Genomic DNA, 21979 nt, shown 5'->3' on the forward strand with positions numbered 1-21979 from the left:
TAATTTGTCCTTTATCTAGGAGATAAATTTCAGGAAGATAGTTTCTTAATTTACTACCACCGAAAACCAAAATGTTAAAAATGTAGTCATCAACACAACTGAAAAATGTGCAGCACTTAACATTCTAAGTCCTCTTTGAAAGAGTCTTGATTTCCTAATGAAGTATCTTTTATCCTAACTTTGATGTTCAGGAAGCCAATCGACAAATACTTTTTTCTTCCTTCTATAACAGGAAACTACAACAGAAATAACCTAGAAGTAGTATTTTTTTAGGCAGATATAGTTACTTTGAGTTACTTTGGGATGTTTGAAAAGACGAATTGAATCATTGCTTCTTGCTGGTATGATTTAGATTTCAGTAATCATCTCACGTGATAGTCATATTTTGTAATACTTTGGTTAAAAATAGCTTTGTTGCAAAAACTCCAGTGTGATAAAGAAAATAAAATAGTTTCCTTTAGCTTCACCAAAGACAGACACATTTCCCTCTGAAATGTCATGACTCATGCCACATGGCTAAATAAAAGTGCACGTATAGCACTGATCTTTCCTGTTTATTGCTTTTTTAGTAGAAGCTAATTGAGGAAAACATCTGCATCCAGTTTTCCCTTTATTTTTGTAGATTCTTTTCTTCTACTCCAACGCAAAGCCTCCCTGGACCGTCATTTGCTCAGGCAGTGATCTGATAGATGGCTTTCAGTTTTCTCCTTTTGGGTGATGACACAAATTACTCTCCAGTGAGCTATTTACAATGCCACTCTTTAACCTTGAGCTGAGTGCACACGTTCTAAGGACCTGAACTCACAAGAGCTCGGCATCATGAGGGTCACACAGGCTGACTCTTCTCTCAGTTCTACAGCTCTCTCCATAATAGGCCTGTGAAGTGGCCACTGGCTTCTTTTTGAACACCTGCAGTGGCAGAGCTGGCCACCTCAGAAGATAGCCCTTTCTACACTGGAACAGTGCACTTGTACTCAGTTTGAAGTTACCCCCAGTAACCCCTGCCATCATCTTAGCACAGCTCACATTGCTTGCTAGGGCTGGGAATTGGCAGATGGGTGGACTCACCGACAGCCATGGTGTGGAGTTAAGAGCATGGACTTTCTGCCTGGGTTTGAGTCTTCGTTTCCCCGCTGACCAGTTGGGTGATCTTGGACAGAGTACAGGGATCCTCCCTGAGCCTCCAGTTCCTCATCAGTGTTGGTGTGAGGATGCTGCCCGAGACAGTGCTTGGCGTGGCCTGGGTACTCAGTAAATGCTTGTCATCTTTTTTTTTTTCCCCAACCGTAGGCAGCTTTGTCTTGGGAGGTATTCTCAGTCCCTACCTAGTCAGGGATTCATGCACACACTTTTGTAAGCACTCCCAGGAGAAAGTGGTGAGAGAGAGAAGCTGGATAGGTCAGGACAGGTCAGAAGAGAAGCCAGGCAAAGATGTGATTCTGGGGAGTCTAGCTTCAACCTGATCTGCAGGGACAAAGCCTGGGAGAGTAAGTTGCACAGAGTCAGTCCCTCTTTGAGGCAAGGGTGTGGGGTTTTGCAGTCCCTCTTTGAGGCAAATCAGTCACTGGTCACAGGCCTTGAGGGGTGGGTGTAACTCCTAGATAACTTCAGTCCAGGCGGCTTCAAGGAGAAGGCTCTGGAGAAGATGCAGGTGTGAGCCATCAGCTGAAGAACCTGCAGCAGCTAGGAGAGGACCCAGCAGTCAAATTGGTGCGTGAGATCCAGGGTATCTGGGCGGGACATCCGCAGTGTCTACTGAAGCCCACGGAAGAAAGCCTATTGGTGGAGCTGGCTGCAGGCTGGCCACCAGAGCAGCTGAGGTTTACCCAAAATAACCTGACAATGCAAAGAGCCCCTCCATGTGGATGCAGACCCCGCCCCACAGTCCCGTCTCCCCTCGGGGCTGCCCACAGCCTGGCCCAAGACTGAGGCCAGCAACTAGGGCTTGGCCACCAGGTCTTCACAGAGGAAGGGGAAACCTCTTTATGGGAGGCAAATTGCATATCTTAGTTTAAGTCAACAGATAGTTATCAGCACAAGTCACTGCACTAGAAACGGAAGATGCAGCAATGCATGAAACTGTGGTCACCATGCATCGTGGAGCTTTACCCCAGGAAATGGACAAACAGGCAGTTATATAATGAATATAGAGTCAAATTGGTGGCATGTTTTAAAGAAAAAGAACAGGAGGCTATGGGACAGGGGCAGGGGACCCTAATTTACACGTTAGAGGTGGTGGGGAGAGTGGAGCAGGGAAAGGCCTCTGAGGAAATGACTATAAAGCTGAAAATGGAAGGACATGAATGGGAATTAGCAATTTGTGAGGTGGTAGGGGGAGTGAGGTCAAGAACTTTCCCAGCCATGGGAATAGCATAGCATGTGAAAAGGCTCTGGGGCAGGGAAGGTATTGGTGGCTCTGGGGAAGTGAGGAAGGCCATTGTATTAGTTAGTTTTCATGCTGCTGATAAAGACATACCTGAGACTGGGAAGAAAAAGAGGTTTCATGGCCTTACAGTTCCACATGGCTGGGGAGGCCTCACAATCATGGCAGAAGGCAAGGAGGAACAAGTCATGACTTACATGGATGGTGGCAGGCAAAAAGGGAAGTGCTTGTGTGGGGAACCCCTTTTTATTACCATCAGATCTTGTGAGACTTATTCACTATCACGAGAACAGCATGGGAAAGACCTGCTCCCATGATTCAATTACCTCCCACCGGATCCCTTCAACTACATGTGGGAATTCAAGATGAGATTTGAGTGGGGACACAGCCAAGCCATATCCCTTGCAGTGAGATGAGGGGGAAACGTCAGACCAGGGACAGCCACAGAGAACCATTATGCACTTGGAATTTACTGTTAGTGCAAGAAGCAGTCCCTGAAAGCATGTTAACATGATCCAATTTGCATTTTTATATAGAAAGACTGTTCTGGTTGCTGGAAGGGAAATGGATTTTTTGGGGAGTGAGGTTGGGAGGATCCAAGAAGAGAAGAAACTAATATTTACATACTGTGTGAAGTGACTTCACATCTCATTTACTTCTCAGGACAGGCCTTTTTTTTTTTTTTTTAAGTATAGGCATATTCAGTTGTTCCAGCACCTTTGGTTTTTTGGTGATTTTTTGCTTTGTTTTGCTTTTTAATCTCTTGGCTGAATCACAGTACCTTCACTGAAAAGACAATTCTTTCTCTACTGAATTGCCTTTGCACACCAATTATATCTACACAGGTGTATGTCTATTTCTGGACTCTGTGCTATTCCGTTTATGCAGAGCGTCCTTCTTTCTTTCTTTCTTTCTTTTTTTTTCTAGACAGGGTCTTCTTTGGTTGCCCAGGCTGGAGTGCAGTGGCACCATCACAGCTCACAGCGGCCTTGCCCTTCCAGGCTGAAGTGATCTTCCCACCTTAGCCTCCTGAGTAACTGGGACTACAGCCATGCGCCACCACGTCTGGCTAATTTTTTTATTCTTTGTAGAGACAAGGTCTGGTGTTGCCCAGGCTGATTTCAAACTCCTAGGCTCAAGCCATCCTCCTGCCTCAGCCTCCCAAAATGCTGGGATTACGGGCATGAGCCACCATGCCTGGCTCAGAGTGTCTTGATTACTACAGCTTTATCATCTTCAAATCAGATAATGTTAGTCCTCCAACTTTGTTCCTCTTTTCTAGTCTCTCAGGGTCCTTCACTACCTGATGTCCAATGTGTAAGAACTATTCTATAGATTTTACTGGGTGCTTGATGGTTTCAGAAGGGAAGGTCAGTCTGACTCCTGTTACTCGGTTGGAAGCAGAGGTCCTTATGATAATTTCTTTGAATGCCTCTTCTCTGTCTCCTCTGTCAGCTCAGTTCTCAAATTCCTGTGATGGATTGCCTGACTCTCTTATCTAGGAATCTTAGCCTTTTGCATATTATATTTACCTCCTTTCCCTTTTGTTTTGTGTGTGTGTTTGTGTGTGTGTGTGTGTGTGTGTGACCTCGGAGAATTTCCAAAGGTTTCTTTTAATTCATTGATTCAGTTTTTAGCAGTATCACTATTTATTGCCTCCATTTGGGTATTCATTTCTGAAATCATGTTTTTCATCTAAAAGCAATCTTTCTTGGTCCCAGGTTATTTTCTTTTTATTATAAAAGATTTTCTCAAATATTGCTGAGACTTAGTGTTTCAACATATTGTGTTCTTTCTGTTTCTTGATGTCTTAATCTGTTTACTGCTGCTATAACAGAATACCACAGACTGATTAATTTATAATGAACAGAAACTTATTTGGCTTACAGTTCTGGAAACTGGGAAGTCCAAGACCGTGGTTCTGACATCTGGCAGGGGCCCTCGTGCTGTGTCATCCCATGGTGGAAGGCAAAAGACTGAGAGAGCAAAAGCAAGAGAGAACGAGACAGAGAGCGGAAAGCAAGAAGGGCCAAGCTTGCTTTTATAACAAACCCATCCCTACAATCATGACATTAAACTATTCATGAGTGCTCTGCCCTCCTGAGGCCTTATGACTTGATCACCTCTTAAAGGTCTCACCTCTCAACACTCTTGCATTGGGGATTAAGTTTCCAATACATGAGCTTTGGAGGACACATTCAAACCACAGCAAGTGGCGGGGAGTGGGGGTGGGGGATTTGTTCTGATTTTTCCTGAATTGTGTACAGCTATCTGGGAGCTGCAGCCGAGGCAGCCCTGTGCCTTGGTCACCGTTACCTGAAGTTAGTAGGGCCATGCCCACTCCTTTACATGAAATGCTGCCTCTCAGAAGCAGGCTGTGGCAGCTTTTCTTCCTCTTTATGTGGCAGGTTGTTTGCTTTAAGTCAGGGTGATATGAGGGGGCTCTGCCTCTGGCCTCACTGTGATTATACCCTAGGTCACTTGTCTTCTGCTTCCTGATTTCCTGTTCTCTCTCTCCTGCTTGGAGTTTGGAAACTTCTAGTAGGGAACTCTTTCACTTTCTTCCCAGGCAGTTTGTTTCCTCATATTGGTTGAACCATGGTGATATAGTTGGAATGGTTGTCCCCTCCAAATCTCATGTTGAAATTTGATCCCTAATGTTGGAGATGGGGCCTGGTGGGAGATATTCGGATCATGAGGGCAGATCCCTCACTAATGGCCTGGTGCCCTCCCTGTGGAAATGAGTAAGTTCTCACTCTTTTGGTTCACCTGAGAGCTGTTTGTTTAAAAGAGCATGGCACCCCTCCTTCTCTCTCTGTCTTGCTCCTTTTCTTGCCATGTGACACTCCTGCTCCCTCTTTGCTTTCTGCCATGATGCTTCCTGGAGTCCTCACCAGAAGCAGATGCTGGCACCATGCTTCTTATACAGCTTGCAGAACCATGAACCAAATAAATTTCTTTTCTTTGCAAATTACCCAGCCTCGGGTGTTCCTTTATAGCAACACAAAATGAACTAAGACACATGAGCTGCTCATACTCATTTCCAGACCATCCCAGGTGTGCTGTGCTGTTTTTTGCAGAAATATTTCAATATCTCTCTATTTTAAGGCCCCTTTTACTGTTTTTCTTCATGAATGCAGATTTTTCCTGCTATTTTTGTATTTTTAAAATCATTTCATTAGCAAACTGCGAAGGAGGGAAGGCACGACTTGAAATTGCCTTCTTGAACTCCATGTCAGCCTGGTCTCCTGGCATATACTGGGCTGCCTTTCCACAGCCAAGGAGGGTTAATCATTTACCGTTAAAATTAAACCCCTCAGGCTTGCATTTCTGGCATTTTTGTAGCATGATACCCCAAGAGGAATGTATTTCTTTAAATCACACTTCAGCATATTCTAAACAGGATGAAGAATTTGTACTTTTGTCTACAGATTAAATAGCAGAAGAGGTGCCGGCCATGGGAGGACTGTGGGGTGATGATTTTATAATGAATAGCAGAGCAGCAGGCCACAGCAGGCGGTGGCCCGTGATCCCACATCATGTTGAGAATGTGAATGCAGAAAAAGCTGTGAAGTTCTCGGGCTTTTCAGAGAGCCACGAGAGCCCAGTTGTCGAGGTGGGAGAGGTGGTATGGCCTGCCATTCATGTTGGAGTTCTCTGCCCCTTGGTATGGACTGACCCCAAATGTGCCAGTCTTGGTCTTTTCATTGCTCATGAGATGATGATCTCTTGGATATTCTCTGCAGAGTTTTGCTGCCCTCCTTGTGCCATCCTGCTGCCTGCTCCTTGCCTAGTTAGTCTCATTAGCACCTTCCCCAGATGGTACAGTAGAGGGACAAAGGGATTGACATGCAAACAGACTGCTTGGCGGAAAGGCTCTTCTGAGTGTCTGCAGGGCCTATTAGTCGCAATGCTAAGTCCCTTTTGCCAGACCTAATCAGGCACCCCCACCCCTGTAAGCCTTTTTTTTGTCTCCTTATTCCATGGCCACAGATTCTAATCTGAGTTCTAACCCAAACCCCAGCCGCCATCTTCCTTGCTCAGGAAGGCAAGAGGGCCCAGAGGCGGATGGTTCCCAAAAGCCTATTCTTACTATCTGAAAACAGTTTCCCTCTGTGGGTCAGCAGGAGCCCATTCTGCTCAGTGAACATTATTGTTGCTGCCAACTCCTCCTTCTTCCCAGTACACTCTTTGTGTACACAGGAGCTCTCCCGACACGGCTGGACACTCAGGTTCCAAGTTGAGGTGTCTCTCTTTTCCTGAATGTTGGATATGAATGCTAATCTTACAAGTTTTTTGCTCCTAAAATCTAAATTATTGATATTCGTATATTTAAACTGCAAATCATATGACTTTTCCTAGGCAGTTCCGGGAGGTAGAAGTTTTGCTTTTAGAATGGAATGTGGCCTTTGCAAAGCGTGCTCAATATTCATTGCCAACAGCATGAAGGGCTGGAGGGTTTGTCAGAAGCATGTTTCTCAAGTCTCTGGCTTTTCTGCCTGTGCGACAGATAGCAGAATCATTTTTGAGAGCTTGACTCCTCTGTTTGCTTCTGCTCATGCCTTCCTAGGGCTCTGTGCCCTGGGGTTGGGCCCCAGCCCACCTCTCCAGCCCCTCTCCCTATGGAGCTCCAGCCAAACAGGACTTTGTACTATTCTCAGACCCCTCCTTCCACTTTCCCCACACCTTGCTCTGAGCCCTTTACTTGGGGCCTCCTATCCCTTGCAGCTCCATCTCTTTGAGGCTCCTTTAGCACCTCCTCTGGGAGGAAGCTTTCCCTGACCCAGTCTGCTGTCTCCGACATGAAGCACTCTCTCTGTCTGCTCTGTGCTTCTTTTGCATTTTGTGCAGACATCTCCTCGAGTACCAACTGAGTTGATTTCATAGTTAAGTAGGAATGGTGTCTTGCTTCCCCTACTCTGTGAGCCACTTTGCTTAGTACTGCAGCTTGCACTTTGTAATTTCTGTTGGATGGAGTCAGTTTATAGATTCTTGCTGTCTACCCAGTCTCTACACATTTGTGAGCTTCCATGCACCCTCTCTTGACAATATTATTTTGAAAAAAAAAATCCATTGCACTGTGACTTATTCCCATGCCATGGAGTGGGACTGGGCTGTCTTCCATAGTGCATTCCTGTGTGAATTCACCACATGCCCAGCACCCTTCTCCCTGCTCCCAGCTTGAACTGTGAGCATCTTGTGTGAAATGGGAGAACTTGCTCAGCACTGGTCTGGGTGGGTAGAGTTTAACACAGCCTGTAACTCCAGCTGGTAAGGACGCTGCACTTGGTCACTGCTGTGAAACCATGTGTCCTTTCTTAAAAACCTTTTCCAGGCTCAAGTGCCATAAAGTTCTGAATAAGTAGTGGATAAATAAGTGGATAAATAGTTCTGAACTTGCCAGTGGGATACATGTAGTCTGCCATTCATTGCCTGTCACCAGCCTTTCCCTGCCTGGATAACCATATAGAACCAGGAAAGAGGAGACGTATTAGTTGATAAGTGGCCCAGGTTACTAGGGGAGGACCTGTGTTTATAGCCTCCTAGTTGTTGAGAATATGTCAGGAGCTCAGCTTCTGGAAATTGCTTAGGATTCCTACTGCCAAAGGAAAATGCTTTGTTAGGCTTGAGGGGTAGAATTACTTGTAGAGAAAAGCCTTAGTTCTAAATCCTCAAGGATTCTTTGGAAAACAGGAAAAGAGAGACACATGGGGCATCCATAGGAGCCTGTAAGGAGTTGTAACTGGGCCACTGTGCAGTCATGAGAGCTTAGCCTCCACAGTGGGTGGTTGTGATTCAGGACAGAGCTGTTGGACACCAGTGTATGTATGCGAGGCACCCTGGACTAGGGGACACAGAGATATTCAACCCCTGGCTAGCTGCTTTCACAACGTTTGTAATCCAGGAAGGGAGGCAAGCTATCTGCCTAAGTGTCGATAATGTTGGGGACCATGGTGGGCAATATACTAAAAGGATCCCTAAGGTTTCCATCCTCTGGTTATTCAACCAAACACTAATCTAAGTATGGCTGCAAAGGGATTTTGCCTATGTAGTTAAAGTCCCAAGTCAGTTGATCATCAAATACAGAGATTATCCAGTAGGCATGACCCAAACAAGTAAGCCATTTAAAAGGAGAAAATTTTATCTGGCTCATGACAGATGGGGAAGTCAGAAAGATCTGAAGCACAAAAAGGATTTGATAGGCCATGACCATTGCTGGCTTTGAAGTTGGAGGGGCCATGAGCCAAGATCTGTGAGCAGCCTCCTTACATGGCCCGTGGCCAACAGCCAGCAAGGGCATGGGCACCTGACCCAACAGCTGCAAGGATCTGCCAACAACTGGAATGATCTCAGAGGTGTATTCTTCTGCAGGGCCTCTAAGTAATAGCCCAGCCCAGACAACACCTCGATCTTGTCCTTATGAGGCCCTCAGCAGAGAACCTGGTCAATTGTGAGGTAATAAATGGGTGCTGTTTTAAGCTGCTGAGTTGCTACATGGCCATGGAAACTAATATAGATACCATTCTGTTGAGGGCAGTAGCATTCCCTGTGCTGCAGGAGAGCTGAGAAGCTCGCAGCCCATCATGACCATTAAATAGATTTGAAATGGTAGAGCAGTGTTGGATATAGATTTGAAATGGTAGAGCAGTGTTGGATATAGATTTGAAATGGTAGAGCAGTGTTGGATATAGATTTGAAATGGTAGAGCAGTGTTGGATATAGATTTGAAATGGTAGAGCAGTGTTGGATATAGATTTGAAATGGTAGAGCAGTGTTGGATATAGATTTGAAATGGTAGAGCAGTGTTGGATATAGATTTGAAATGGTAGAGCAGTGTTGGATATAGATTTGAAATGGTAGAGCAGTGTTGCAGAGGAGATAATTATAAGTATATTCTTCCTGAGGAAAACACTTTACTCAGCAAGTGAGGAAGAAAGGCCTTCTCTCTGGAGCAAGAATTTAAGGGAGAAGGGGGAAGGGAAGGACTTTCTAATACACTTCGTGTTGTGATTCCACCTTCGTGTTAGTCTCCAAGTGTTTGCAATAAGCTGAACATCTGCATGTGGCTCCAACTGTGTTCCTAGTGTCGTGGTGGCCCTGGTGAAGTTCAGGCCAGAACAGAATGAGGTACAGCCAGCTGCACCATCGGGGGCCCTCAGAAAGCATTTCTTTGGAAGAATGGAGCTTTCTGACTCTACCTGAGGGTTAACTCCCTGTTACTAAACTGGAACAAGTTCTACCCCGAGTGACCAGCCATCTCCAGTTGCACTCCCTCCTTCCTGCCTGGAAGCACCGATGGCACACCATTCTTTTCTGAGGGGCTGTTGGATCATTGCCCCCTACCCCTAAAGACAAAATGTAGACCTATCTAGGAGGAGAGAGGAGCTTAAGTGACTGGCAGAAGGGCTACGTGGCCTTAAATTTAACTGTTTCTCAACCTCCTTGGTGTGGGATTCATCTCTCACTCATGACTCTCTCTTTGCTACCACTTTAAAAACAGTGACCATATTGTATATATAGGTGATAGTCCAAATCCACGCACTAGGAGAGTGAAAAGAGGCTGTATGAATGACCGTCCTAGGACAACAGGCAAAAGCCAGGCTGTCCCAGCCAAAGCTGGAAAGTGTGGTCACAACAACCATGCCTGCCATTAGGGGACCTGTACCTCCTATAACTCCACCAAATATGGATGCAAACCCATTCCCCCGAGTCTCCCAGGAATGGCTGAGAGAGGCTGCAATGATCCAAAGTTCTCTACTAAACCAAAAGGAAAAATTGAAGAGGAATAAAGACATACACAGAAAAGAACTACAAAAAAATAAAAATAAAAAGGCAGATGTTCCCAGTCTGGGTTTCTGATCCTGAAACAGCCACAAGCTGGCCACAGTCCCTGCAGATGGCTGACCTCCTGCCCCCTCAACTGCCCATCTGCTTCTGTTTGGTGGGTGCCGTCTTATTTTCTGCTTTGGGGAGTGGTCTCCAGACTTCCCAGAGCAGTTGTACTGTGAAAAGTAGTACAGGCTCTGCAGTAAGTCAGGCTGCCCTCTTCAAATCCTGACTCCGCAGTTCTCAGCTGTGAGACAACCGTAACTGGTTACTTAGTGTCTCTGGGCTTCAGTTTCTTTGTGGGACAAATACAGCCTGGCAGGGGCTATAGAGGAGGGGGCATTGCCCACCATGCAGGCAGTAGGAGCTGCATTGTCCACAGGGTATTTAAAAACAATAATAGAACCTACTAAAAGTTAATCTGCTTTTTATTATCATCATGTCCCAGCAATTCTTTGCATATCAATGATCAAATATTTCTCCCCTCTGAAATGAACTGCCCCTAAGGCCCTTCTCCCCGCTGCGTCTTGGTGTGCAACCACTGTGACCCACTTCCTAGGGCTGTGTAGATAAAATACTGTAACACATGTAAAACGTTTCAGAATACCTAGCCCTTAGTAGAGTCCTCAGTGAGTAAAGAGTTAATTCCCTTGTCCTTCCTCTTCTGTCAAAGGCCACAGAACATTGTATTAGCCTGAACTATTTGGTTGCAGGTGACAGAACCAAGTGTTAAAGACTTGAACACTGGGAGAAACTTTTCACTGTTTTATGTTTTTACTACTTTCTTGGAGTCAGTTTTGTTCTCCTAGACCCCATTGTCCTTGAAGCTGAATCACTGCCGTTGAAAGAGCCATGCTCAGATTCTCAAAGAGAGAAGAGGGGGAAAGGTGGCAAAGGTCACATTTTGCCTATGGAGGACTCTGATTGGCCTGGTTGGATTCTATCCTAGTCTTGGGACCAATCACTATAGACAAGAGGGTGGGTGAGTTACTGTGATTGGCCCAGGGTGTGTCAGGTGCTCAGTCCTCAACCAATCACTATGGCGAGGGAGATGGGATCTTGTAAGAAGATGGCAGCTCTTTTTTTGACTTTCATAATGAAGGATTAGTATGAGAGCTATTTCTCAAGAAAGCATTGTGGTAGAGGAGGTAATGGGTAAATAGAGTAAGAGATGTCTTATGCAACTCTACTGCCCATTCAGAGCTCCCTCTTCTCGTTTGGGAAGAAAATGGTTTGGCTGCAACCAGTGAATTGATGTGTTTGTGCCCTCAGCCACTTATAAACACCTGCCAGAGAGAATGAAGTCTAAGGAAAATGCACCCACCTTTAGTAGTAGAAGGCCCATTCTCTCCCAGGTTCACTGACACAGCTCCAGGCTCCAAAGTTTGTTCAGGAGCAGGCCTCAGGCACACTGGTTGGATCCCTGTCCTATGGCCTGGTGTTTTTTCCTGTGTGCACAGCTGCTGTAATAACTGGGGTCAACCTTTTGAGAATAAGAACACACTGTCACTGGAACAGTGACCAAAGCATCCTCCAGTTCTGGGCCCCCATTTCAGGGGGACACATTTTTGGAACCACATCAAATATTGTCCTTCATGGGGCCATCGTTTTGCTTTGTTTTTGTTCCTAATTATTTTCTCTTGTTTTCCTCCTTTGCCATCTCACTGTTCCTCCTTTTTGAACCAAGATAAGATGTTTCCAGTTTTCTTAAGGATTCTTTTGATGAAATAATTCTAATTTATATTTGTATTTCTCTTGTAGCCTGGGGAGAATTTTTATGTGCACAAAGCCTTCTTTTGTGATCTTATCCAAGACAAACTTCAGATTCTTCTTTTTAAAAAGTTACTACCGACCAAAATAATACTTACAAATCAGCTTACTGCAAACAATTACAGAAGGGCCCTCTGCCCATCAAAAAAGATGCTCTTTTCTGGAATCTTTATATCTTCTGAAGCAGGAGTCAGAGAATGCATTTTTGTGAAGGGACACACAGTAAATATTTAGGATTTGTGGGCCATGTTGTGTTTGTTACAGCCACCCAGCTCTGCCATGGTATATGAAAGTAGCCATAGACAATAAATAAATGAGTGGGCGTGACTGTTTTCCAATAAAACTTTATTTACAAAAACAAGTGGTGGACTAGATTTGGGCTGCAGGAAGTACTTTGTTGACTCATGTTATAAAGCATGTTATGCTTTTCAACTGTCTTAGAAAAATTACAGTAAAAAACTTTGAGGTAAGGTGGTCATAATTCTTATTCTCATTTCATGGAGTAGAAAAACTGAGAATCAGTAAAGGTATTGACAGCATAGTTCCCTGTGAGCTTTAGAGGCAGAGTAGGGTTTGATATTAACAGCCTTAAAAACATTCTCCTTATTTGATGCAGGAATGCCATATTTGGAAAACCATCCTAAGATGGTTTGGATTTTTGTTTCTATGTACATGTTCACCCCAGCACCCTTGGCCATAGGAAAAACCTGGAAACAAAGTAAAAGTCTAATAGTAAATTACCTACTCAAAATAATATTAAAAGAGCCTTTAAAATGAGGTTTGTGATGAAATTCTTGAGTTTATGCTAAGTGACATGAAGTAGAAAAATATACACCATGAGGCCTCAGCTAATTAAAATAAAGAACAGGCATGCATAGAAAAAGATTGACCAGAAACGCACCTAAATGTGAACAGTATTTTTCTCTGGAGAAGGTTATCTGGGATTTTCACTTAGAGTGTTCGTGTGCGTGATTTTTCTAAAACGACCATGTTAGTTTTAGAATGAAAATTAAGGAGAAAAACAAGAATAGCAAGTTATTCAATCTTGTAGCCTGAGGCCTTGCTCTATGCATTATTCCAGAGTGGTCTGAATGCCGTCTCTCCCTCCAGCAGCCAGGAGGCAGGGGCTAGCTCCCGGTCTCAGGAGACCCTCCCTGCCTGCGGCTCTCTGTGCCGGGAGCCTGCCAGTCACTTGTACTCTGATTCTCTAAGGGGGTTTGTTGAGCTTTAGTGTGTAGGTCTTGAAATCTGTACATAACCCTTCAAAGTAGGAATGCCTGATTCCATTTTCCAGTTGAAGAAACTGAGGATCCGAGAAATGAAGTGACCTGAACAAACTCTCACAACCCGCATATGGAGGAGCCATGTCTTACATCCTTGCTGCCTTTTTCATTTGAAATAGCGTAATTACTAATTTATCAGCTCACTAATGGGTCTCCTTTGTACATCAAACCCAGAACAATATCTGCTTCCACAGCTTCTGGTTGTGTTGGAAGATTTCTGGGGCCTCTTACAAAGCCAGCCATTGTGCAACTTGAGCCCAAGCGCTCTAACAACTGGGTCCCTGAGCCACAGGGAAGCTCATCGCTCTGTACCAAAAGCAGGATGCTAATAGGACATCAAGAATTCTGACACTAGATTCTCCCTGAATTCAAAGAATGGGGAAGGTGAGAGGACCAGAGTGAGAAAACTAATTGTGGTCCTGGGGGCTGTTTGATTGTACCATTTCAGATGGAGCAGTTATAGATGCCCGCAAGTTCCCAGATGTGGCAGTGGGCATGGCTGGCTGCCCCGGACAAGAGGAAGGCGTGCTCAGAATTGAGGAGGACATGTCCTGAGAGGGAGATGTTAGGTGGGCCTTCCACATGGGTGCTGAAACCATGTAGGGTGATAGCAGGTCTTGGGGTAAAGAGAAAGGCTGTGGGTGCTGTGCTGAAAGTCTAAAATGAAGGAGGAGGAGAGACCCAGAGGTGGGAAGACAACAGCAACAAAGGAGGGGTAGTAGGTGGACGAGGTGGATGTCATGAGTCTGGAAGGAGTGTGTCATGCAGGAGTCAGGTTTTGAAGGGCTTTGGGGACTGAGGAAGACAGTAAGACTACCTTTGACCCCATGCCATGTGGGACATGGGAGCATGAGCCTTCTCTCCAGAGGGCATGCTCCAGAGGGCAGGCTGGTCTCTACTGAGGCAGGGAGTTGAGTTGAGTTCAGGGAGTGTCTATAAGGAGGCTGAGTATACAGGAGCTGTCTTAATTCCGAGTGGGTATTCTGGAGGGCACCCAGGGGGTTGGAGATTAGGAGGGAAAGGAGCAGGGGGCTTGGATCAAGGGTGAAGAGTACACATAGGAGAGGTGACCAGGGTGGCCGGTTGTTTAGGCACTGACTAAGGAAAACAGAATGGGAAGCATCATGGGACCAGCCCAGAGACAGGATTACAAAAGAACCAGAGTCCTTCAGACCCAGTGGATGAGGCTGGGGAGCAGGGATTCTAGAAGGAGCCAGCCTTGGCTGGATGGATTGTGCCTCTAGGGATCTGCTGGGAGTCAGCCCGAGGAATCCAGGCCCATGGCTCTAAGCAGAACCCAGGCTTCTGTGGGTCAGGAATGAAGATTAGATTAGGAGCAGTGTAACTGGCAGTAACATCTCTGTTTGCCTCTCTACTGGGAGCCGGTAGTAAGCAAACCCAGCACCCAGGTCTCCTGTGGGATGGAGACTGACTGCCATTCCATGACACTGGGATTCGCAGCCCAGTGCTGGGGCAATGGCCACTTGATTTTGTACATCTCAACTGCTATTACATTTGTCAAAAATCCAATTTACACACAACCTTGCAGGAACACACCTACTCTATGAAGTCAGGCGTGCTTTCATTCCAGAGGAGCCTGAAGAGCGGCTTCATTGTGTCCAAGGAAACCAGAGAAGCACACAGAGAAATAAACGTTGAAGCTGTTGTCTCTCAAGGTCATGACAACAGATCATGGAAGTGTGTTTTTTCATTTCCTCATGTTCCACTGCTCATGTGCTACGCAGCTGGGATTTATTTTCAGAGCACACTTTGGAATCTGCCAGACCCTCATGCTGGCCTGCTTCACAGCTGAAACCATTTGCCATTTGGTAGATGATAAAGCAAGTGACAATTTACACTAACATGGCCATAAAAAGACGCCGTCTGTGAAGGAGACAGACAGGTGTCAAACCTGGGGCAGCAGACAGCGCAGAATCAGCAGACGCCCAGGACCTCCCCTGCACAGGCTGCGCCAGAGCTCTCAGCACACTGAGTCAGACCATTCCACTGAATAGAATTCTGGTCTACACATCCTGCTTAAAGATGTACGTACCAGTAGTCAGCATGGTGGTGATTGCTGGGTCTTTGTAGAGCGCCATGCAGTCTGCAGAGCCCTGGTCCATGTGAGAAGGGAAGGCTGCAAGTGTTGAGGGGAGCAAGCTGACCAGGTACAGTCCTAGACCATGTGTGCAGGATAGTTCTAGCACAGCATGACAGAGCCGGCCCAAGGAGAGCACAGTATGCTGCAGAGTGCAGCGAGGAAGGTGACCATCTTCTCTTGCATGTATTTTCACTCCCCCACACCTTCCTCCATTTGGAGCAGTGGGACCCAGGCTTGGGGAGGGTGACTTCTTCAAGGCCCTTTCGATTTCAAATGATAGAAACCCTTATGAAACGCTGTCTGCTGCAAAGCCGCAGCTCTCCAATCCCTTTCTCACTCTTCCTGGCTTTATTGTTCTTAGCTGTTATCTCAGTGTAACAATCTGTTCTGTTTGAGTCTATTCTCATTGACTTTAGTCTGTTCTCTTCTTTGTTGTTGTTGTCCGCTCTCTCATCCTCTAGGATATAATGGCCTTTGCCTGTTTAATTATTTGTGCTTACATTAGTGTCTCTCACATATTGTCCGGGCTAAATGAATATTTGTGAAGTGATGGCTGAGGTGACACCTTGGGTAAGTTGTGATAAAAAGTAGAAGTCAGCTAAGCACAGTGGCTCACGCCTGTAGTCCCAGCACTTTGGGAGGCCGAGGCAAGAAGAATGCTTCAGCCCAGGAGTTCAAGACCTGACTGGGCAGCATAGCGAGTCCTTGCCTCTACAAAAAATAAAAAAACAAGCTGGGCATGGGGGCACATGTCTGTAGTCCCAGCTACTTGGGAGGCTGAGGTGGGAGGATTGCTTGAGCCTCAGAGGTCAAGGCTGCAGTGAGCTAAGATTCCACCACTGCACTCCAGCCTGGGCTACAGAGTGAGACCCTGTCTCAAAGAAAAAAAAAAAAAGGAAATCAGGCAAAGGGAAGGGGATTGCTCAGGGAGGGGAAGTGGCTGGGAAGGGCCAGGGATGAGAGAGGAGAGAGTGGCACACTGGGGAGCTGTGAGTCCTTCCGGGCAGCAGCAGGGGCCTGCGTGGAGTGGTGGGATGGCATAGGGTGAGGAGGGAGTATGAGAGGAGGGCAGGGGCCGGACTTCGGAGGCCTTTTATACTGGGCTGCGGGACTTGGATTTTCCTGACAACTAAGAGTGGAGAACATGAAAGGCTCTCAAGGAGGAGTGTGACGCGATCATTTGATCTAAGCCTGCCAGGAAACACATTTGTCGCTTGCCTCCTGTGTGCGAATCACTTTTATGTATGTTGTATCACAATAATCCTGAAAGCAAGATCTTGCTCTTTCATTTTGCAGTAGAGAAAACCATGGACCAGCGAGTCTGAGTTGACTGGCGTCACATAAATGGTAGAGCCATAATCGTTTTTGTGTTTTAAGTGAAGAATTCTGGTAGCAGTGCAGAGGCTTGAATGAAAGGGACAAGATCAGAGGAAGTGATGACTGCCCTTTTGCAGCCATCCATCCAGAAATGCAGTGAGGGGGACAGATGTAAGGTGGTAGCAGTTCAGAGGCAGGAAGTGCACAGGCCAAAGATACACAGGAAGTAGAATTGATGGAATATTGGTGACTGATCAGATGTTGGAGTTTTTCATATTCATTATTTAATAAGCATTTATAGAGCCAAGCATAATTGTAGTCACTTTGTAATATTAATTCATTTATTGCACACAAAAACTATCTAAAGGAAGTACTATTATTATCTTCATTTTTACCCATGAAGTAGCTGAAGCACAGAGGTGTTAGGTAACTTGCCCAGGGTCACACAGTGAGTGAAGGAGGCAGGACTTAAAGTTAGGTAGTCCAGCTCCAGAGTCTATGCTCTTACCTCCTAAATTTCTAGTTTGAGCAACTGGGTAGTGGTGGCGCCAATGACAAAGATAGGGGACTGTGGAGAAAGGGCAGCTTTGGATAGGAAGAAGAATTTGCTTTTGGACCTGAGGAATGTAAGATGTCAGTGAGATGCCCAAGAGACAGTTGTACATGTAGGAGCTTCCAAGAGAGGTCTGGCTGTGTTAAAGAAAAAATGATTCCCAACATTTGTTAAAAACTATAAAGAAGATTCCATTCAAGGGATGCCATGTCAAGAGGTGCAGGCACCACTGCACTGTGGTCTTGCACGCTAGGAGAGAGTGGACCCAATTCCAACAAGGATAAGTGAGGGTTTATAAGCAAGAAGCAAGGTGGCAGCAGGAGGCAGTGGGTGGAGAATGACTAAAAGGAAACATCAGAGGTCGGGGGATTCCGGTTAGACTCAATCATCAGAATCCTTGCTGAGGACAGTGCAGGGTGGTAGATATCAAGGGTGTCAGATACCAAGGGTGGGGGATTCTCACCAAACTAAGTTAGGATTCTTGCTCAAATTGGGTTCTGCAAGGACAGAGAGGGAAGCTCAAGGTTAGGCCTAGACAGGCAGAGGACTCACAGGAGGCCGATTGAGTTTCGGTCAAAGGAGGGAGGCTTTATCAGCTGGAGATGGACATCTTGATGTCCTCAGTATGTAAGAGGTGGTGGAGTGGAAAGTCGTCAAGGGTCCCTGGGAGAGAGTGAGAGAGAGAAGGGCCAAGGCCCAGCCCTGAGAATGCCAACATGGGGTGGGGAGGAGCTGGACTGAGGAAGAGGGGCTGCCCCAAGGATAGGCTGGAGAAGGTGGTGTCCCAAGGCAAGAATGTTCCAAGGGACTGGCCAAGGATAAGGACAAGGTGGAGAGGGGCTGAAGAGTGTGTATCAAATTGGGCCACATAGAGAGCCCTTGTGGCCTGGGCTGGAGCAGCTGCCATGGAGCTGTAGTGGGTGGAGGCCCAATACAGTGGGTGCAGTGGGCTGGGCATCAAAAGGGGGCAGTGAGTGTGGACAGAACCCTCCAACCGCAGATGCAGAGAGAGGATAAGAGCTTCAAGGCCAGAGAAGGTCTTTTGCTTGTTTGTTTTCCCCTAAGATGGAAGAAATTTGATGGTGTTTAAATACTGGAGGAAGTAGACAGTAGGGAGGGGAGAGGGTAGAAATAGCCACGTGGGAGGAGGTCAACTGATGGCCCAGAACCCCGTGGGGGGTGGGAGAAGAAATACACTGAGGTTCAGTGCTTCTTCCTCTGAGGTAAGAGCAAGGTGGGGGATGGATGCAGAAAAGTGGGAGGGACAGAGATGTGTGTGCACGCGGTGAGGGAGAGGAGGGACTCGGGGATAACGTCTGGTTTCTGACTTAGATTTCCATGCAGATGGCAGTGCCCTTGCTGATGTTTAGGGAGGGTTTGGGGAAGAGTGGGTGAAGCTGCTTTTGAGGTGCATGGTCAGCTGCTGATGGTGTGGCCCTGGGGCTAAGGAAACGAAGGGGTTGATGCTAGAGGTGTAGATATAGTAGGGTCATTAGCATCCAGAGGTGACTGTCAAAACCTGGGTGTGGATAAAATTGCATAGGGGACATGTACAGTGAGAAGAGAAGAAGGCTGAGGCTGGAGCCTCCAGGGAGAAAGGAGCAGAGAGGAGAGAGGAATCGGGAGCGCTGTGTCCGAAGCCAGGGGAGGGCAGATGCTTGAGAAGGGAGCAGTGCATGGTCGCGTAAAGCCCAGCAAAGCAATTGGATCAAACAAAGGAAAAACGTGTTTTGGATTTAGCAGTAAGGAAGTTGGTGACCTTGGCAAATGCCTTTTCCATGGAGTGGTGAGGGAGAGAGCCAAATTGGAGTGACTGCAGGCGACAGAATCCAGCAAAGCAGAGGCAGCAAGTGTAGACGGCTCTGAAGAAACAAAGCATTTTGAATTGTATGGATTTCATCACTATGTGAGTTTCTTGCCAAAGAATGTTGGGAATTCCAAGACACAAACAATTTGCATAGCCACACTTGTCCTCATTTGGCAGAGCATTTGGAGAAAGCACTCCCCGAACTCCCTCCTCCATCTCCCAACCGAAGGCAGAGGCTTACGTAACTGTCCTTCTCTCTCTCTTAGGCCGGATCTTGGACCTGAAGACTGGGACGGTCAAGAAAGAAGGGCAGCAGTCATCCATGAGGATGTGCATGGGCTCGCGGCGGTCTTTCATCTGCAGGATGAGGTCTGTTTGGGGGAGCAGCAGGCCATCATGGTGGTTGGTTTGTTCCTTTTTCTGTCACTGTTAAGAGCCTTGACCAGCTCTGCCGCAGTCACACATGCCAACTTGGGTTCACTCCAGGGACTTCGTCTTCTTGACCTCAGCATGCGGATATACAGGATCCTTGGTTTAGGAAGGATTCTCTCTATCCTCCTACCACCCCACTTTGTCTAATTTCCTACCATTTTCTTCTCATTCCTAGATTCACACCCTCTTGTCCACTGTATCACTCTACTTCCTACCCATCTTTAAGACCCTTCTCCAGTCCAACCTCTCCAAGATTCTGTAGTTCTCAACATGTTTTATATTAAGATGGCCTGATTTCACACTTATTCATATATTTCCTGTCACAATTCACACATTTAATTGGTCTCTATGATATTGTTGATTGATATGTTAAATGTAAATGTCTGGGTTCCATGAGTAAATTATAGTGCCTTGAGGATGAAGGCTTTGATTGAGACTTCTCTGAGCCTCCCTGACATCTAGCAGAGTCTTCTACATATATTTGATTTCTACATCATAATTGAAGAAATGCAGGAATGAATGAACTTTGGAGAAATCAGGGGAATTTTGCCATGTCCTTGAAGAAGAGAGAGCTGGGAACTTGAATCCTCCAGTCCAGTTCAGCACCTCTGTACCTTCAACCCTGTGCCCCCTGAGGGATGGTTGACATGAACTGCAAGGTGGGAGGTGCAGGACAGAGAATTGAGATTGTTTGGGCTGCGGAGTTCATGAGGCAGTGACGTGAGGTGATGCCACTCATCATTCATTTATTTAGTTATTCAACAAATTTATGTTAAGGGTCTGCCTGTGCCACGTGCTCTTCAAGGTGCCTGGGAGTCAATGTTAAGTAAAGCAAACAAGGCCTGGTGTGGTGGCTCATGCCTGTAATCCCAGCACTTTGGGAGGCTGAGGTGGGCAGATCACCTGAGGTCAGGAGTTTGAGACCAGCCTGGCCAACATGGTGAAACCCCGTCTTTATTAAAAATACAAAAATTAGCTGGATGTGGTGGCACACGCCTGTAATCCCAGCTAGTCAGGAGGCTGAGGTGAGAGGATCACTTGAACCCAGGAGGCAGAGGTTGCAGTGAGCTGAGATCGCGCCACTGCACTCCAGCCTGGGTAACAGAGTGAATCTCTGTCTCAAAAAAAAAAAAAAGAGACTAAAATAATAATAAAGCAAACAAAACCCCTGCCTGCATAGAATTCATTTTAGTAGGGGTGATACACAGTAGACAAAAGTACCAAGTAAATATATGGAACATCAGATGGTGGTGAGTGCTATGGAGGAAACATAAAGCAAACTTAAGTGGGAGTAGGAAATAGCAGATTTCGTTAATTTCCATGTTATATAGGATGGGAGGGGAAGACATCACTGATAAGGTGACTTTTGAGCAGAGACCTAAAGAAAGTGAGTGAATGAAACAAGGGAATGTCTGGGCAAAGAGAAGGGCAAGTAGAGGGAATAGCGAGTGCAAAGGCCCGGAGGCAGGGATGTTCTTGGCATGTTCAAGGAACAATGAGAAGGTCCTTGTCTCAGAAGCAGAGTGAATGGGGTACGGTGCAGGAGGAATGGGCAGAGATGTGGTTGAGAGGTAGTGGATGTTAGGTCATGTTGACTTTACATCGCTTCAGCTTTTACTCTGCGTGAGATGAGAGGTCACTGAAGTTGACTGTGAGAGTTTCATGTTCTGAATAACATTTTTAAAAACTGCCCTGGTTTTCTGTGGAGAATAAACCTGTGGACAAAGAAGAAGGGTAGAAATAAGGAGGTTATTGTAATGATTCAGGTGAGAAATGTGATTGCGGTAGAAAGTGCTCAGATTTTGAGTGTATTTCACAGACAGAGCCAGCCTTCAGGTAGGGTGTGAGAAAAAGAGAGAAGTCAAAGGTTCAGCTAAAGTTTTTGCCCACTCAATTGGAAAAATTGAGTTGTCATTCTCTAAGATGGAAAAGGTTGTTGGGGGGAGCTGGTTTGGGGTTGAGGGGAATTCCAGCATTTTAAGATTAAGATGCCTGTCTATAAGAAACTTAAACAAATTTACAATAAAAAAACAAGCAACCCCATAAAAAAGTGGGCAAAGGACGTGAGCAGACACTTTTCAGAAGAAGACATACATGCGGCCAACAATCATATAAAAAAAAAAAAAGCTCAATATCACTGATTATTACAGAAATGCAAATCAAAACCAAAATGAGACACCATCTCACACCAGTCAGAATCGCTCTTATTAAAAAGTCAAAAAGGGCCGGGTGTGGTGGCTCATGCCTGTAATCCCAGCATTTTGGGAGGCCAAGGCGGGCAGATCACGAGGTCAAGAGATCAAGACTATCCTGGCCAACATGGTGAAACCCCGTCTCTACTAAAAATAGAAAAATTAGCTGGGTGTGGTGACGCGTGCCTGTAGTCCCTGCTACCCGGGAGGCTGAGGCAGGAGAATTGCTTGAACCTGGGAGATGGAAGTTGCAGTGAGCCGAGATCACGCCACGCACTCCAGCCTGGCAACAGAGCAAGACTCCATCTCAAAAA

At 46.1% G+C, this 21979-nt stretch overlaps 1 protein-coding gene across 6 annotated transcripts in view; it reads left to right on the top strand.

The window, feature by feature from the left end:
- Positions 1–21979, top strand: part of ARNT2 (aryl hydrocarbon receptor nuclear translocator 2) — a 196941-nt gene that overhangs the window by 84361 nt on the left and 90601 nt on the right. For all 6 annotated transcript variants that reach the window (XM_016927276.4, XM_016927280.4, XM_016927281.4 and 3 more), the window contains exon 6: positions 19308–19410. In XM_016927276.4, coding sequence (XP_016782765.1) covers positions 19308–19410 — 103 coding nt within the window. The remainder of the gene's footprint in view (positions 1–19307; positions 19411–21979) is intronic.

The sequence above is a fragment of the Pan troglodytes genome, chromosome 16 (assembly GCF_028858775.2).
Source record: "Pan troglodytes isolate AG18354 chromosome 16, NHGRI_mPanTro3-v2.0_pri, whole genome shotgun sequence".
NCBI lineage: Eukaryota > Metazoa > Chordata > Mammalia > Primates > Hominidae > Pan > Pan troglodytes.